General features: G+C 40.6%; 1 protein-coding gene across 2 annotated transcripts in view; it reads left to right on the top strand.

Annotated features, from left to right (window-relative positions):
- Window positions 1-3,178: 3,178 nt before the first annotated feature.
- AIFM1 (apoptosis inducing factor mitochondria associated 1) overlaps window positions 3,179-19,064 on the top strand; it is a 32,540-nt gene continuing 16,654 nt past the window's right edge. Inside the window, exons 1-5 of one of the 2 annotated variants that reach the window (XM_032843351.1) lie at window positions 3,179-3,421; window positions 11,385-11,515; window positions 16,914-17,013; window positions 18,130-18,254; window positions 18,381-18,511. In XM_032843351.1, coding sequence (XP_032699242.1) covers window positions 3,316-3,421; window positions 11,385-11,515; window positions 16,914-17,013; window positions 18,130-18,254; window positions 18,381-18,511 — 593 coding nt within the window. In that variant the 5' untranslated portion in view covers window positions 3,179-3,315. Of the gene's footprint in view, window positions 3,422-10,031; window positions 10,175-11,384; window positions 11,516-16,913; window positions 17,014-18,129; window positions 18,255-18,380; window positions 18,512-19,064 lie in introns of both variants that reach the window. The other variant, XM_032843350.1, reaches the window with a different exon arrangement.

The raw sequence follows: 19,064 nt of genomic DNA, 5'->3' as shown, positions 1-19,064 counted from the left end.
ATCCCTCCTCTCACACATTTCATAGGCAATATTGACATATGTCAGTAGCACCGACATATGGGTTATTTACTAATGCCAGCAGAAGTCAGGGATTCCAGCGGTGCACATGAGCTGCCATCTTATTTGTGTGTGAGGCTGAGCGGCCAAAGAGACAAACGTGACCAATTCCCTTCCCACTATGAGAAAAACCATTCAGTGACTCGGTCATATATCTGTAAGCAAATTGGAATGTGACTGCTCAGCCAAGTTGAACTTACTCAGAATGGCTGAGAAAACTTGGGGTCTTCTAGTTAATAAGCTGTTTAGCTGAGTTAGCATATTTACAGATCTTTCCCAATATATGTGAGTCACCCATTTCTAAAACCCTAGATTATACTATTCAATATTAAAACCATCTTGAGGGGTGCCTGGGTGGCTCAGTGGGTTAAGCCTCTGCCTTCAGCTCAGGTCATGATCCTAGGGTCCTGGAATCGAGCCCCACATCTGGGAGCCTGCCTCTCCCTCTCTCTCTCTGCCTGGTTCTCTGCCTACTTGTGATCTCTCTGTCAAATAAATAAATAAAATCTTAAAATAAAATAAAACCATCTCAAGAAGGATTTAATCTTAAGTGGGTAATCCAAGGTCATCATTATGAACACCAATTATTATTGTACAGTGTGAATAGCAATCTCATTGTATAGTATTTTGGTTTTTTGATTGGCTGATACCTAAATACAGTTTGCTGCATCATTCTCCTCTGTATTTGTAATGCTCCTGGTGATCATTATCTACAGAAGAGTAGTTATAAAAGGGGGGGAGGGTAACTATTAATTAGGCATACCCACTAGGCAGAATGGAAAGAAGCTTTGCCAACTCATAGCCAGAATCAATGCTAACTTTCTGAGAGATACAAAAACTGTTACATCCACATGAGATTATTGAATCTCATCTGATGTGAATCAGATGTGCACTTCCAGCAAAAACTTGTAACTGAGTCTGAGAGTTTATATTATAGCTCTAAGGTAGAAACACTGATTTCTGGAAGTATGGTATCTTAAAATGGCACCATGACCTTATAATAAAAATGGCTTCTTACTTATGTGGGGTGAGGTTTTGGGGACATTTCACTTATATTTCTGGAGTTAGTTTGTTGTGTGTGTATTGTTTTTGCAAAAAAAAAAAGATGAACTATAGTTTTTAATTAATTAGATTTTTTAAGAGATTTTTTTAAGTGCCTCATTGCACCTATTGCAAAAATAAATGTGCTATACAGCACCTTTTCTTTGTGTTAATTGTGCATCACTAAATGATTGTCTTTCAAATATACCCAGCCCTTTTCATAGGCACCTGATCATCATGATTTTGACAGGGTTTTCCAAAGCCTTTTTCACCAACAGATATGATTAATTTTGTATTCCATGTTTATTGTTGTTATTGCTTTTAGAAATAGCAAGAAATATCAATGTCCATGAGGCCTTTAATGTATTAATATAAATAATTTTACCTTATTGTGAAATTGATATTTTCAATATTTATCCCCCAAAACAGCCCTAGGTAAAAAGTCACCCATTACCTGCACTTCTGAACGTTAAGAGAACCCTGATCTTTTTCACCCAAATAAGACTGTTTCCTGAGTTAAACTTCCTAAAATGAGGTCTTGTGATTTCATTCTCTACCCCTATTGCACTAGAAAAAAAAATAAAACTTCATCACCTACAAGATTAGAACCAAATTCTCTTGCCAGGTCAGCTCTAGCCCCAGAATATTAACCTGTACTTATCTACTTCCTAGTATGTATTCTCTGCCCTTATCCCCCCAAAATGTGCTGGGGCTTCTTTGTTTTATACCTCTAAGCCTTTTAAACAGCATGGTGCTTCCTCTAAAATACTTGACAAATATTAGCTCATTCAATTTTCATAACAACAACCCTAGGAGATTGGTAGATGAGGAATGTGAGGCACAGTTAAGTGACCTGCCCAGGTGATAGCCAGGATTCAACCTGGGCAAGACTGGATCCAATGTCAAGGGGTGCTTAACCACTAAAAATATTGCCTTTGGTCTCAATGTATTCACCATCTGAAATGTCATTGCTCCTCCTCCACTGTCTATTTGAATTTTACTATACATCCCTCCAGACACAGCTCAAGTAACACTTGCATGAAGTCTTTCCTTAGCTACTCCATCCTATACACTTTCTCTTGCTCTGGCACTTTAGGAAACACTCTGTATTGTTTAAATGTTAATATGTGTCATCTCCCCAACTAGTAACTACTTCCTATACTTTCCACATGCCCCAAAGACCCTTACATAGTATAGTCCAAGTGGCAAGTACTCGTTAAATACCTGCTAAAAAAATATGTAACCCCAAACTTTGAAAGAGGCCTATGTTCATGTTTTGCAAAGAGTAAAAAAAAAAAAATTATTTCCAACTTATCTTACATTTGGGAGAGTCAGAACACCTATTTACACTCAGCCCCTCACCCTACTCCTCCCACAACTCAAAAGTCCTGCTTAGAATTTCTCTGCAAAGGACAAATTCTTTTTGCCAGCATCCTTGCTCTCATGCACAGAAGCCATAATAGTAAGAAATTATCCGCATCCCCTGATACAGCATCGAGGAATAGAATTGCACAATATAAAAAAACGGTACGGGGAAAGAGAGCAAGGAATGATTACTTCTAGAAAAAGGGGCTAGGTGGGAAAGTGCCAGCAATTTGCAAAAGACGGAAGTGCATTCCAAATCTGGGAAGCCAGGTGTTCTGGCTTGGACCTCATGGAAAGACTGGAAGTGGAATATAGCCAGAGAATCCGGAAGGCTTAGTACCTAGTAGCCTAAAACAGGAGAACAAAATGTGGTACTATGGCCAAGCTTTGTAAGGTGTTGTTATCAGTTCCCGCCCTCGACACAGCGGCAGCACCGGCCACAACCGCCAAGCAAAGAGGCCCCATGGCTCCCTCCTTGGACAGCTTTCTAAACTCGCTCAGCGGAAAGCGATGCTACCAAGCCGTGGAAACTGGCTAACACCTCCCGCCGCGGTCTTTGCAACCGAGCCGGCAGCAAGGCGCAGGCGCAAATCTCTCGCCGTAAGAGCCAATCGCAATGCGGCGCTGAGTATTACGCCTGCGCAGTAAGCCTCCAGCCGCGCTTCCCCTTCCCCTGCTCTAGCAGGCCAGTTTAACTGGCCAATGCCCTCCCGGAGCTGGAAGGAGGAGCCTGCGTAGAGTGCGTGTGAGGGGAGCTGGGGGGTGGAACGGGCTGGGGCCCATGGTGTTTGACCCGTCGGTCGATCCGTGAGAAGAAAGGCAAGGAGGTGGTACAGAGTACCGGTTGCCGAAATGTTCCGGTGTGGAAGCCTGGCAGCAGGTGCTTTCAAGCAGAAGCTGGCACCCTTGGTGCGGACAGTGTGCGTCCGAGGCCCGAGGCAACGGAACCGGCTCCCAGGTGACTGACCCATTCCGGGCAACCCCAACCTCGCAGACCAAGGGCCTGGGTTCCGTAGGCTCCCTGTGCCTCGTAGTCCTTCCCCCTGCCTCCTTCCCGGGAAAAACTTAACCCACTCACAGCCGCGTGAATTCTGAATTGGCGGGATCCAGACCATGAGTTTCGCAAGCCGTGCCGACCTGACCTTCAAGGGATTTGAACCCAGTAGTCCACTTGAGGCCTTTTCCTGGTAGGGTTTGCTCTTCAGGGGTAACAGAACAGTTGGCTTTCTCATATTGTCCAGTATCACCTCCCGGCCACCTCCAGTCTGTCTTTTTAGAGCAATGAGGTCAAGTAGACTTTGTCGTTTACCGATTGCGAGACTTGAAACAAGGCATTTAAGCCCGATGTCTTAGTTCCTTCTGTAAATGAGTATATTACCTGTTCTGCTTCCCAAACTCCAGATGAGATCCATAGATTTGAATGCCCTGTAAAAGAGAAACAGTGCAGTTCAAGTAAGGAGTCAGTCGATTGTGCGCCAGAAACCAGGAGAGTCCGCCCAGAATTAAACCAGAAACGTCTGGTCCTTGTAATTCTTGGTGGTCTTTAATGCTTCAACGAAGCAGTTTGCAGCACGCATTGTATTTGCTCTCCGTGAAGTTGTTGCACCAGATTTTAGAGCCGGAAGGGATTTTGTGGTGAAGCTCAACCCACTCACTTTATAGATAATAAATGGAGACGCAGAGAGGTGAAATTATTTGCCCAAGGTCACATACCTAATTAATGGGTAGAGCAAAGGATAGTTTGCCAGTCTCTCGGCCCCTAATCCATTTGCCACAACTTTACATGCTTCCTAAATTTTGACCTCAAAAGGTTAAGAATGTGTCCAATTCCCCTTTAGCCCACTGTGCATGAGATATCCACGAACTTAATCTTGAGCATGTCTTGGGCTTGCTCATTTTCAAACTGCACAATTTCATGGGGTAATGAATTATCCACCCGTAGGAGGTGCTGGGTTTTTTAAAATCTATTTTTTAATGACCACCTGGGGACATTCACATTTGCCATGTCAGAAGTTATCCTTGAGGCCTTTCCAATGTGGAACCACCTTCTGGGTGCTTTAAAAAAATAAAATGTGGAAAAATACTCCTTAGAGTGTTCGCCAATGTGCATTTGAACAGTTTTTCCAGTTGCTATGCCTCAAGAAAACGTTTCCTAATTTGTGTATCTGAGGACATACCCTAAAACAAATTGTTCTTGGAACTTAAAAACCTCTGCCTTAGCTTTTAAAGTAATATCCCATCTATGGTGTCATCTGTATGGATTTTATGCGTTGAAAATGCATTGAAATGATAGTGCTCTATGTAAGCTGTATAGAAATTTACACAGAAGCTTAGGTAACCTGAAGATTTTCATCCATGCTAGCCTTTCAGACTTTGTGTGCTTATTTTGATTAGAACTCACAACTTTTACCAGCGCTCAGAAGCCTAACCAAAAGTTCTTATGTAAATAAGTATAGATTTTTAAAGTTATCTTGATTTATTAGATATTTGAAGGTGGTTGGTGATATTAGAACTACTGAAAAATACAGACCCAAAATGGTTTTTTCCACTGCGTGATTTTGTTTGAAGACAGTCTGCTGTAGAATGTATTTTGACTTCTTGACATAACCCATCCATCTCTTTGCATACACTTATTCTTTGTCCTTTGGACATCATACGCCTTTAGAAATGGGCGGGATGGGGTTACAATTCAAAAAGAAATGATTCTGTCATTTTGGGGAACTAACCCTGTTTTGTAGCTTGATTAATAATGGCTTATAATCTAATTTCTTTTTCACATTGTAGCAACTGCCATATGTTTTTGCATAGATAGGGGAGAGGCGCTTTTTGTTTATATGCCATTTCCCCTCCTCTTTTTTCTACTCCCATCTCTAATTCTTTGTCAGGATGTTAGCAAACTTGACACCCACCTTGAAATGATCTCATCCACATCTGTCAGCATTGTCAGATTCATTTTCATTATACGCTGCCTTTTGCCTTAAAACCTAATTGTTATTATTTGTTTACTTACTTTATTTGGATGCTCTGCCTCTTTCCAGAAATGATTGAAGGCGATTGATAGTGACTACTTTATGTCTGCATTGGGCACTGAGGAGCAGATAGGTTAAGTAATAGATATTTTCTGTTCTGTGGTATTTTATTTGGTTACCAAACATTGTGCTGCCCGTGTGATCAAACTGATCACTGACCCCTGACCTGAGGGTCAAATGTTTAAACATTTTTCTCTACTCCAGAATCCTTCTCACCTCCCTAAAAAGGAAGCTGGACTCCTCGTGGGCAAGGATCCAGACTCCTGGGAACTGCCAAATGACACTTTTTTTCCAAAGCCTAGAAGCCCCACTTTTTCTGCTGAGGCAAAGCTTTCCAAAAGAAAATCTGTGGCAAGTCAGCCTTTTCTGCATCCAGTTAATAAGTTGTATTTTCTAGACATTTCCTAACATTTTAAGGGAGTTGCTGCATATTGTAACTTTTTTCTAGATCATGTTTCCAAAAGTTACCTGGCCCAGTAAATCAAGTAGAGAGCTGACCCCAAACCTACTGAATGCGAATGTCCTGGAAAGAGCCCTGGGAATTTTTATTTTAACAGGCCCTTGATGTAATTCTTATGATCAGGCAAGTTTAGAAAATACCGTTCTAAGGCTTAAACAGATTGAGCAACCTTGAGTCTCTAGTGATTTGTATTAAGCCCATTTTCTGATACTCAGTATAATGGCAGCTGTTGTCCCCTCCTATACTGCACGTTACCTGAGACCAAGGATTAGGTCCTGTTTTTGTGTCCTCAGTGCTTTGGATAGTCTCTGGCACATGATAAATTCTTAGTAGCTGAACCTAGTACTTTGAAGGACTTAACTTTGTAGAACACAGTGAGATTGCTTTTTTGTCATCTAAATCATTTTTCTTCTGGTGCCTTTATTCAGAGTGGTTCACACTACACTCTAGTTATTACTACTGTGATTCATCTAAAATAACAGCAAGGGGGGCGCCTGGGTGGCTCAGTGGGTTAAAGCCTCTGCCTCTGGCTCGGGTCATGGTCTCAGGGTCCTGGGATCGAGCCCCGCATCAGGCTGTCTGCTCAGCGGGGAGCCTGTTTCCCTCTCTCTCTCTCTCTGCCTGCCTCTCTGCCTACTTGTGATCCCTAGCTGTCAAATAAATAAATAAAATCCTTAAAAAAATAAAATAAAAATAAAATAACAGCAAGGGTGATGCTAAAGAAAAGTTGGGGAGATGATAAAGGGATATAGTTGCTACATTCCTTATAGAGGTACATAGTTACAGTAGGCAGGTCAGTAGGCTTGTCCTGTCTTGTGTTTTATCCATCTCAAAAACAGTTTGACATTCAGAAAACAAGACTCAAGAGCACATGGACCTCTTAACGATTTGAGAATCCTAGGAGCCTCGACTGTGTGGAGGTATTTCTGGAAAAGGCTTTCTGGGAGTATGAAAAAACCCAGGAGATTATGAAATCTACAAAAATGAACTTGCTAATTTAGGTACTATTCTAATGCTAGTCACTAGTGTTTGAGGTTACTAATTCATTATTAAGCAACCTGAGATAAATGAGACCTGACTAAACTTCTTTGCAAAGAATTCTTCAAATGTGCAATCCTTATCATAGAATTGGAAGGAATTTGTTTCCTTCCTTCCTTAATTAGCCCAACAAATATTTATCAAGCAAACACCTACTATGTGTTAGGCACTCAATACAGTTATAACAAGAATTGAGTCCTTGAGCAATATAGTGAATATAGACAGAAATACTGTATTCTAGTCAGACTTCCTAAGAGACTAGATCTTAATTATTCCAGCCACTAAAAAGAAATGATAACTATGTGATAGAGGTGCTAATTATTGCTACAATGGCAATCATAATATAAATGTGTCAAATTAAAAAAAATTAAATCCCAAGTGTGAGGAAGAAAGTGCCACCTCTCTGTGTGGTCTGACTGTGGAAAATCTAAAGGAGAATCTAAAAGAGACTGGTGCTGTAATGAGAAGTCAAGGAGTGAGTTGGCTTCCCACCTAAGCAAGACAAGTGAAAAGACATGTTTAGCCATGATACGAAGTTTTCTAGAATCTTGAAGCAATGGGGGAAAGGTGTAGGAGTAATTTTATGGGTAAAAGAAAACTGGGGGTGGGAGGCAGGGAATATAAACATCCATATAACACTTACCACCTCTTACAAAATTAAAGTCAATTGGTAAGTATGTAAAAATTCGGTTTCTTTTTATTAATTTTTTTAATTAACATATAATGTATTATTTGCCCCAGGCATACAGGTCTATGAATCGCCAGGCTTACACACTTCACCATACGCACTCACCATATCACATACCCTCCCCAATGTCCATAACCCAAAAAAATTTGGGTTTCTTAATAATAATAGTATATTACATTTCTTTTCAAGCAGTAGTTTAAATGTTAACCAATTTACTTTTTTAAAAATTAATTTACTTTTAAATGTCTTTTTTTTGATAAATCAAGGCAGAAACTGCTGAACTTTCCCAAATCTACACTCAGTTTTATTTGTGAAAAGCGAGCAAAAACAGAATAAACATACTAGTATTACATTAAAACTAAGTTGTTGCATCTGGATTTAGGATCTTCTAGAAATTTTTTGAACTACTTATTTTCAGTAAATAAACTTGGGATAGAGGTGGGGGGACACAACTAAATTCATGGAACTAAACCACGTGGGATTTTTTTCTACCCAGTTTCATTTATCAAGCTCTGAAAGTTGACAGTCTCTACTTCTGGTGCTTAATCATTTTATGGGTTTCTGAAAATCAAAAGCTTGCCCAGATCAAGATAAGTTTCTCCATCCTTGCATATTTTCATTTTCATGACTTGTTATTTCCAAATATAAACCATTTTTTTTTCATGTGGTGATGAAGGATTCTAAAGCAGGTAAGAAAAGTAGTAAAGAAAAATACATTTTCACTTCTAAGAGTGTAAGTTTATAGTCTCTTTTCTGTAGTTCAGAAATGAAAATAGAACTAAAAATCAGGTTTTTATAACTCATTTGCCACTGAAACCTGACCTAAACTGGACAGAAAGGCTCCTTGTAATCTTTTGTTCATACCACTCTGAAATTTTTCACGGAGACATTAATGTGTGTGACTGTGGATTGCTGCTTCTTACTGTGCTGGGTGTTATTTACTGTATGGTGTATATACTATATACTTAAAACCAAACAATTCTGAGCTCTGGAATATCCATGTTCCCAAGGATTTCAGGTAAGAGACTGCAGACCTGGTTTGGACCTGGTTTTACTCTTCTGTGCCCTGAAATTGTGAAAGCAAGGGGGAAAGCTCCATATTTCTAATATGAAATGCTACTTCTGTTGCCTATTCTGTTTACCTTTTAATGCCTGGTCAGACCAGGAATCTACCTCTAGACCGTTGGTTCTCAAAGCAGGATAAGCATCACCTGGGAACCTGTTAAAAATGCAAATTCTTGGGCCCCCATTCTAGATATCCTGACTCAGAAACTGTGGGGGTGGGTCTGGCCATCTGTGTTTTAACAAACACTCCAGAGGGTTCTGATACATGTTCAAGTATTAGAACCACTGCCCTAGATCAGGATTGGCAAATTGCAGCCCACAGGCCAAACCCATGTGCTTTTTGTATGCAAGCCCCTTGAGCTAAGATTGGTTTTTACATTTTTTTAAAGTGGGTGAAAAAAATTAAAAATAACTTTTGAGACACATGAAAATTATTTAAACTCCACATTTTGGTGCCCATAAAGTTTTCCTAGAAGACAACCGTGCCCGTTCATTTATAAATTGTCTGTGGCTGCTTTTGCACATCAGCAGAGACCATATGGCCTGAAAAGCTGAAAACATTTACTATCTGCTCCTCTACAGAAAGAGTTTGCAAACCCCTGCTCTAAGTCACAATCAACATGAGGAGTATCATAAGCAGAGAAGGTAGTACTGAGACCTTCCTTCATTTCCATGTGTGAGAGTTGTTCTAATCATCAGAAATTCTTTAGTTCTTTGGAAAAGATAGATCCACCTAAATTTTTTTTTAAATGTTGTGCTTTAGCATTTCTATCTTCCAGGATATGTTAGCTTTCATGAAAGACTGAACTGTGTCCTGGTTAGGTTGTGTTGCAGGGTTTTACTATTTTGTGCAAGGTTTGAGCCAGCTCTTTAAATTACCCCTTACATGGTGGTTATAATGCCCCCAGGTGGTCTGTAGTTAACTTTTTGTATCTGTTCAGCCATCTCTCTGTGATTACTTCATTTATGGTGAGGATGTGAAGAGAGAAGTGTTCTGATGAACTGCCCATTTGTTTTTCATTATCTTTTCTGGGAAGCTGTGAATTTCCTCCTGTTAAATTATATTATACATTAAAAACTCCCAACAATTAAAGTGTGTGGAATCTGATATCTGCAGTTATTTGTACAGTTTTGATTACTTTTTTTCTTAGTCATTTAAAAGTGAACATCATGTAGCCCAGTGGGCAGTAAGTCTTTACGTGTACAATGCAATGCCCTCTAGTCATAAACATGTATTAACTATTTTATTTTTGTATGTGTGTGTGTCTTAATAAATTGTGTTCCTTAGGCAACTTGTTCCAGCGATGGCATGTTCCTCTAGAACTCCAGCTGACAAGACAAATGGCTAGCTCTGGTGCATCAGGGGGCAAAATCGATAATTCTGTGTTAGTCCTTATTGTGGGCTTATCAACAATAGGAGCTGGTGCATATGTAAGTAGAAAAGCGGCTTGTGTAAAGAAGCTGCCAAACAGCTCCCATTAGTAGACTTGGTACTACTCTGCTTTAAAACTTCTGCAACTAATTCCCCTTTCTCCTTTTGGAAAAATTTCCAAAAGCCTTCTTTAAAGTGCCTACTGTCTAATAATCCTGTGAGAGCCAATTTGGGAATGACTGAAATTTAATCTCCTGTTGGTTAGCTTTGCTCTTTTCACTTGTCTTTTTACTCATTACTTGGAAGCCACTGTGTTTTCTTAGATTTGACTAATCCACAAAATTGTTACCTTTTTCTCTTGGATATGACATACTAACCTGTGAATAGGTGAGAATTCATTGCAGCTCCTTAGCACAATATTTGATTTTGCCCCATTCATTAAATATTTTATTTTTTCCTCAGCTTGGGATAGACATTAAACAACAATAACAACAGCTTTCAGTCCAAAATATTAAGTCTTCCTAAAAGAAAAGCTATCCCTGAATCTCACCCAAAGAATCTCACCCAAAGACTAAATTATAGAAGTTGGCCTAGTATCTCCAATTTTAGAATGGAATCTGTGTGAGGTGAGAAATACGGTTTTAAATGCTATGTAATATTAACACAGTTATATCTCCTTAAATGAACTCTGAGCAGCTTAGTTGGTCACAGAGGAATTACTCTGTGGTGCTCTTTTTTTTTTTTTTTAAACTTAGCAGGGTTTACCGTGACTAAGCAGATCAGTCTAAAGTTGGAGCATGTAAGGTTGAGTGAACCAACTTAGATAACACCTAATAACACCCTTGATTGAAGGAAGCTGTTTGTTTCACTCCTCAAGAGCAAATGGTTGGATGCCATTATAATTTTAGTTCTTTCCACATTGGTAAGACGGTGAAATTATCTCGTTCCTTGGTCACTAGGTTGTAAAACAGGGAGGTGAAAACGACTTGAAGTTACGTAGATTGTCATTCGCTCACCTGACTCCCAAATGCACAAAGAGACAGTTTTTGCCTGTTGTGAATCAGCCCAGAGTAAGCAGGTGAGCTCTGTCCACTAACAGACTCTGGGGAAGTACACATCCTCCTGCAGTCCTGGAGCAGCACTTTTTTCTTTTGTAGCACAGGGTAACCAAAACTGCTTCCCTGCCTTTGTGTTGAATGTTTCTTCATTAATACTTAGTGCTTTTTCTGTTTCCTTTTGTTTCTTTCTTGGCCTTATCTTTACCTACAGTTGTGCAGTGTCATCATCTAGGATCCCCTTCTAGATCACTAGCGTCTACAGGTGCTTCTGTGAAAGATGGCAGCAGCCTAGTATACTTCTTAATTGTAGGAGCAACAGTCACTGGGGCAGGAGTTTATTATGTAAGATGCTTACACTAACATATATTTCGGGGTAGGGTGGGTGAGACCATGGCACTAATGAAAACTTGATCCATTAGAATACAACGAAATATTCACAGCATGTGCTTTCTAAGTATTTATTAAAGGGACATTGTCAGTCACTAGGAAGCCCTCAAACCTCATCTTTCAAACTGTTGGAAGTCCTAACAGTTATATGTAAAGCCATACATTTAATGATTATTTTTAAATCCTCATCATTAACCATTCCTTTGAAACTTTTACCGAGTTCATAATTCTTTTTAAGATGCTAAATTATATTGTGCTCTAGTGCTGCATACCTAACAAGATAGTCTCAAAGAGTAAATGTCAAATAAGCAAGTAAAAGTAACCTGAATACCATCCATTTTGGATCCTTTTAGGTAAAATGTCATTTTTGTGTTTTGTCAGAAACAATCAACCCTGCTTTTATTGTGAAAAGGCATTTTATTGAATGCTTCTGAGGAGGTCCAAAAAGCCATAGAATGCAGTATTCTCCCCACCCACCCCCCGCCTCTGTTTCAAAGTAAATTCATTTGGCAGTGTCCCTTTTGTAATCTCTAATTTGGTCAAACTAGTGGCTGAAGTGCTACAAGCTAACACATTCGTGTAGACTGCTTTGGTAAATGCCTCTCATTCATAATTTAGATACTACCCTCCAAGCCTTATTGCATTCCATTTCCTAGCTCTCAACTTTTGCCATCAGTTCCACCTCATTCATTCAAAAATAGATATAAAGTGTTTGCATCTGATACATTTGTAACAGCTGAAACCTATTAAACCTCTGGTTTATGTTGCTGTACCAGAGTTGGATGGCCTTCGCAGAGCTGGCCAGGCAAATCTCTTGATGCCAGGCCACAAGACAGGGCCACAAGACACTGTTGCTTTCTTCCACCTTGGAAATATCTACGAAGCGCAAGTTCCTCTCAAGCCATTCACTTAAATGCCTCATTGCCCTCTGTGTTTATCCAACACTGGTAATAGTAAAGCTACTAGATTATAGTGGTTTCAGGTTAAATGATAAGCTTTTGTCTACCTACAGCTGTTACTGAACTATTCTGTAAAGTTTTATATTGGGTTTTAAGTTGTTTCAAATGTGATCTGAGGTAGCTTAGGTTTTTAATCCTCTGAAATTGGTCGTAGTCTCACAAGAACCGTTAAAACTGTGGAGTTCAGATTTGATGAGATGTGGCTTTAAGCTATTTAGTTTTTGTTAGCCTGCTCTGACTGCCATAACAAAATAGCACAGATTGGGTGGCTTAAACAACAGAAATGTATTTTCTCACACTCTGGACACTTGGAAGTCCAAGATCAGGCTGCCAGCATGGTCAGGTTCTGATAGGAGCTCTCTCCCTGGCTTGACCACCTTCTCCTATGTCCTCACACAGGAAAGAGAGAAGGAGGGTGAGCATGAGCTCTGGAGTCTCTTATTCTTTTTTTTTTTTAAATTTATTTGACAGAGATCACAAGTAGGCAGAGAGTCAGGTGGCGGGGGGGAAGCAGGCTCCCCGCTGAGCAGAGAGCCCGAGCGGGTTCGATCCCAGGACCCCGAGATCATGACCTGAGTCGAAGGCAGAGGCTTAACCCACTGAGCCACCCGGGTGCCCCTGGAGTCTCTTATTCTTATAAGGGCACCAGCCCTATCAAATTAAGCCCTCCACTTATTTAACTTTTATCACCTCCCTAATGCTCCATCTGCAGATACCATCACATTGGGACTTAGGACTTTGACCTGTGAATTGGAGGGGGACACAGATGTTCAGTCCACAGTGGTGTTCCTTCATAACCTTTCTCTCTCACATGAGGAAGTGGTCCTAATTTGAGTACAAATACTACTTTAGCGACTCCTGAGTTGGGAGCTCTTTACCACTACCACCACCCCCAACCCTCCCAAACTACGAGAGCAGAACTAAGGAACAAGGGAAATTTTTCTGAAATGTTTGCTCTGGGTCTGTACTTTTTTTTTTTTAAGATTTTTTTAAAGACTTTATTTGTTTACTTGAAAGAGAGTGAGTGAGGGAGAGCACAAGCAGGGCAAGAAGCAAAGGGAGAGGGATAAGCAGACTCCCAGCGTGGGACTCCATCCCAGAACCCTGGGATCATGACCTGAGCCAAAGGCAGACATTTAAGTAATTGAGCCACCCAGGTGCCCCTAGATTTTTATTTACTTATTTGAGAGAGAGAGAGAGAGAATGCAAGCAGGGGGGGAGGGGAGAGGGAGAAGCAGACTCCCCACTGAGCAGGGAGCAGGACGTGGACTCTGGATCATGACCTGAGCCAAAGGCAGACCCTTAACCAACTGAGCCACCCATACGCCCCTGCGGTCTGTACTTTAAATGAGTGGTTTTTATGTTTTTTACCATAGTTCACAGAAAATTATGTTTTATCTGGCAACCCGTTAAATAACTATAAATATATAAAACTCAAAATTCAAAAATAACACTTAGTAGGTGTGATATACTTTGATAGTTTTATTCGTGTTTTTTTTTAAAGATTTTATTTATTTATTTGACAGGCAGATATCACAAGTAGGCAGAGAGGCAGGTGGGGGGGTGGGGGAGCAGGCTCCCTGCTGAGCAGAGAGCCCGATGTGGGGCTCCATCCCAGGACCCTGAGATCATGACCTGAGCTGAAGGCAGAGGCCCCACCCACTGAGCCACCCAGGCACCCCTCATTCGTGTTTTTTAATGCTGTTTATAGCCTTACTTAATTGATTTGACAGTCCCTAATGGGTTGCTACCCCAGTTTGAAAAGCACTGATCTGAACAGCACTTCTTTGGCTTAGGCTGCAAATAGGAACTCCTGATTGGCTTGGATGTGGGCATTCCTCCTCATCTTGCTTGTGACTTTCTCTACGATTGTAGACAGATCTGATCTCAGTCCTATTATTTGTCAGTGAGCAGAGCCTAAGTGGCCTTTAGACTATTTTTTAAAGATATTATTTATTTATTTGACAGACAGAGATCACAAATAGACATAGAGGCAGGCAGAGAGGGGGGGAAGCAGGCTCCCTGCTGAGCAGAGAGCCCAATGCAGGGCTTGATCCCAGGATGCCGATGCTGGGATCATGACCTGAGCCAAAGGCAGAGGCTTTAGACTATTTAATGAGATTTAGTATTGGGGCCCTTTGCCCAACTTGTTCAGCTGGTGGTTTAACTGGTAAAATCATATTGCCTCATTAAATGACTTTTTTCTTTTCAGATTTCTTGAAGGGAAATAAACACCACCATATTACTCTGTTAGAAAAGTTGTCTCCAGTGTATTTTTCACAGATTTGTAGTTTTTCTTAATCCAACATGTATTCATATCACTAATTCAAAATCTGTGCAAACTTGGAATACAGTAACACTTGGGGGAAAAGTAACTTTTTATTTAGTATGTCTATAAACATTTTTGTATCAGAATATTTACTTAAAAACTAGATATATAAACATATATGTATATAAATATATGACAACCCTCATTTTTGTCCTTTCTCCATTAAACCTCAAGATATTTGGTGTGTGTGTGTATACACATACATACATATACATATACATCTGCTCTACTCACACGTGAAGCTCTTGGGTCTAGCTTTTTTGATCTCTCTCTAGCGATAGAGATCTCGATTATCTCTAGATAAATCTAGGGATCTAGATTTTTTGATATCTCTCTCCATCTGAACATGACCCCAGTTCATTTCTCTGTTCACTCATGTTGACTAGCTTAAGCCATCCTTTTAGGTAAAATTCCATTTCTCAAAAGAAATTTTTTTTTTAGGTGTGGGTAAATACTGGAATCGTGTATAGTATCTGATGGCAAGGTAAAAACTTTTTTCCTGAAATTGATGTCAGTTGAATTCAGTTTATTAATGTGATGAATTTAGTGGTGAATTCATGGAACAGCCATTCACTTTCAATATAGTGTACTTAGTTTTCTAACCCATTCATACCGTATGGTAGATATTTCTAGGCTGAAAACTGTTAAGTCCTCATCTTAGGGTCCAGTTTCCTCATTACAGCCCACTGCTTAATGTGCTGCTCTGTAAAGGGCTCATAGAACTGTTCTTCAGGGGGACCTGGGTGGCTCAGTCACGTAAGCGTCTGCCTCTGGCTCAGGTCATGATCCCAGGGTCCTGGGATGGAGCCCCACGTCAGGGTCCCTGCTCCATGGGGAGCCTGCTTCTCCCTCTCCCTCTGCCTCTCCCCCGGCTTGTGTTCGCTCCCTCTCTGTCAAATAAATAATAAATGAAATCTTTAAAAAAATATTCTTCAGACATGTTTTGTGACACTTCTGATGTCCTTACTTTCTCCTCCAATTAGTTAATGGCCTGTGATTTCAGTTAACATCTGTTACTTAAATTTTCATCTTGTTGAGCCTTTGGAGTACAAAACAGCAGAAGTAATTAAAACCAGTCATTCTTGCCTGCTCTTTTTAAAATCTCCAATAAACTCAAACACTGTATGTTAAATAAAAATAGTCATAATGCTAATAGACCCTTCTTCAAGTTGAACAGCTGGGGAAGATACAGAGTTGAAATAGGTGATTAAGCAAAGTGTTTGACTCTTGGCAAATATCTAAGTGTCAAAAGCAGGATAGACCATTGAGGGAAAGATGAGTTACTCTATAAGACTAGGAAACAGGTGTCATGTTTCAGGGCATTAGCAGAGTAGCCAGCAAAACTTGAGACGTCTACCAAGAACATATAATGTCCCAGAACTGTATAACTTGGTTTCACAGCTAGTATCCACCATAGTCCCAAACCCCTTTTACAGAATTTTAACCCTGGGGCTTCTGGATGGCTCAGTCGGTCAAGTCTTTGACTCCAGTGCAGGTCATGGTCTCGGGGTTCTGGAACTGAGCCCCACATTGGGCTCCCTGCTCAGCAGGGAGTCTGCTTCTCCCTCCCCCTCCCCCTCTGCCACTCCACCAACCCTGCTCGTGCTGTCTCTCTCTCTCTCTCTTAAAAATAAATAAGTAAAACCTTTAAAAATAATAAAGTTTATCCCTTTATCCTTCTAGTATAAAATAATTTTCTTAAAAACAAAGATTTAAAAAAGATGGTAAAGACTGTTTAAGAGGGGAGGAAAGTCATTCAGGTATTCATGAATATACATTTGTTGATTTTCTTTTTTTCTTTAGCTGTACCTTCAGACTTAAATATAAGGAAAATTCTTTACATAGCTCCTAAGGAAATTTGAAGCTGGCACCTCTTCTTCTGCATGCCTATGTTCTTTCTAGGCCAAGTGTGTACATACCCACTATTTTTTTTCTTGAGAAAATAATTTTAGCATAGAACTTACTTCATGTAGACAAAAGCTTCTCATTTAATTAAAAGATAATGATATTACTTATGGTATAAGCTAGATTTATGATGACATTTTCTCCATGTTTGGATCTGCAGGCCTACAGGACTATAAAAGACGATCAAAAAAGATATGATGAAAGAATGTCAGGGTTAGGGCTGACACCAGAAGAGAAACAGAAAAGGGCCACATCACCTGGTGAGTACTATTTGAGACTCAATATATGAAGGGCAAGTTAAAAACAGTTTGGGAGCTGTGCTTTACAGATGTCTTACAGACGTGACAACACTCTGAGATTGTAAGTTTCCAGAAACTGTGGAATTACCCCAGACCTGGGAGCAATTTGTTAAGGTATTTGACTGGAATTTGAGTTTGAGAATAGTCCCTAATGATGATGGTGATTGATTGGTTGTTTTTTTTTTATATTAGACTCTTAAAAGGCAAGTTTTAAACTCAGAAGACAAGATTGGTGAGGAAAGTTATTGGAAAAGACATAAAGGCCCTTTTTTTTTTTTCAATGAGAAAATTCTTTTGGTCTGTTTTTTTCCCCTTTAGAGTCTTTGGAGTTTTCAAGTTGTTAAAGATAAATTTGTTTTCCTAAAGCATATAGCACTGGCCGTCACTTCTATCCCCATAACTGGCTTGATTTTTCAGAGAGGAATGTTTTAATCCCTTAATAAGCCCCACAGCTCTGCGCGGGTGATTTATGTTGCTTTCTTCAAAACATGTCCTGTTTCTTAAACATTGTGTAATAATCCCCAATTGACCTGCTGGGTTTTCCCCCTTTACTGCTAACAAAAGGTGAAACTGAAGTTGATATTTTCCTATTGGTCATTAGGAAGTTAATGGGAAGAGGAGAAGCTTTCTGATACATGTTTTCTGATGTATTTTAGAAATAGCTAGACATTTAAGCTAGGTTCTAGTTCTGACAGACATAATGGATGAATGATGTTGGCCAAATCATTTGCCTCTTTGGGGGGTATTTTTCACTTACGAAATGAAAAAGATACTTGCTTTTCTTGTCCCATCAGGCTGCTGTGAAGTTTGTCAAGATTAATGTAGGTACAGTGTTTGCTACCTCTATGTGTAGGATTGAAACAAGTGCAAGGTGATTTTTTTTTTCTTAATAGTGGCCAGGAGAGGCGCCTGGCTGACTGGCTCAGTTGGAGGAGCCTGCGACTCTTGATCTTGGGGTCAGGAGTTGAAGCCCCATGTTGGGTGTAGAGATGACTAAATAAATAAATAAACTAAATAGTGGCAAGGAGTCATCTGCGATTTTCAGAAAATTCATCCTGTCTGGTGTGTTGCTTACAGCTCCAGAAGGAGAACCAGTTCCTCAAGTCAGGGTACCAAGTCACGTTCCATTCCTGCTTATCGGGGGAGGCACCGCTGCTTTTGCTGCAGCCAGATCCATCCGGGCCCGGGATCCTGGGGCCAGGGTAAGGCACACACTCTTCTGCTTGGCACGGAGGGCAGTCTGCTAGCACTTAGCCAGGGGCAGCGCTTTCACATCCCGCCTCTTAAATGACTCAGCTGTGATGAGTATCATTATTTTCTATCCCAAGGTCCTGATTGTGTCTGAAGATCCCGAGCTGCCGTACATGCGACCTCCTCTTTCAAAAGAACTGTGGTTTTCAGACGATCCGAATGTCACAAAGACGCTGCGATTCAGACAGTGGAATGGAAAAGAGAGAAGGTGCGTTCACCTCTGTAAAATGGGCCTGACCGGCACCTTGAACAAAGCACAGGGCATTGGTCAGGAGTCTGCACAGACCATGTGTGGCGCATAGGAGAGCTGCCTTGGCTGCACACCAGAGTCCGCTGTGGTGCACACTCGGCACAGCGTAGAGGCAGCAGGCTCCCGTGCAGGCGTCCTGGATCCTGTTACCCGATCTGCTGACAAGTGCAGCTGTAAGGTTGGCCTCTGCAGGACTAATGCGCCTATTTCCAGGACCTTTCTTTTAGACTTCTGCCATGAAGATCGGCTTGGCTGTGTTGTCACTTCTTATGTTACACTTGCTGAGGCGTCTCCAGTAAAAGCAAAAGACAAGACACTGTTCTCTGGCATTTTCCTTGACACCCTAGCAGGCATGCAGAATTGTGGTAGTAGAGCGGGAACACCGTTGGGAAGAGCCTCTTTATTAAAATGTCTGCCTGAAAGACTTGGAAAGATGGGTCCAGAAACCTTCTCCCTCTATAGGACTCCATGAATCTCTTGATTCCAGTACCATGTTTTTGGGTTCCAGTTT

This window comes from Lontra canadensis, unplaced genomic scaffold (assembly GCF_010015895.1).
Source record: "Lontra canadensis isolate GAN:19392208 unplaced genomic scaffold, GSC_riverotter_1.0 scaffold138, whole genome shotgun sequence".
NCBI classification, from domain to species: domain Eukaryota; kingdom Metazoa; phylum Chordata; class Mammalia; order Carnivora; family Mustelidae; genus Lontra; species Lontra canadensis.
The sequence above is the reverse complement of the archived record's forward strand: the minus strand, read 5'-3'. Positions and strand labels throughout refer to the sequence as shown.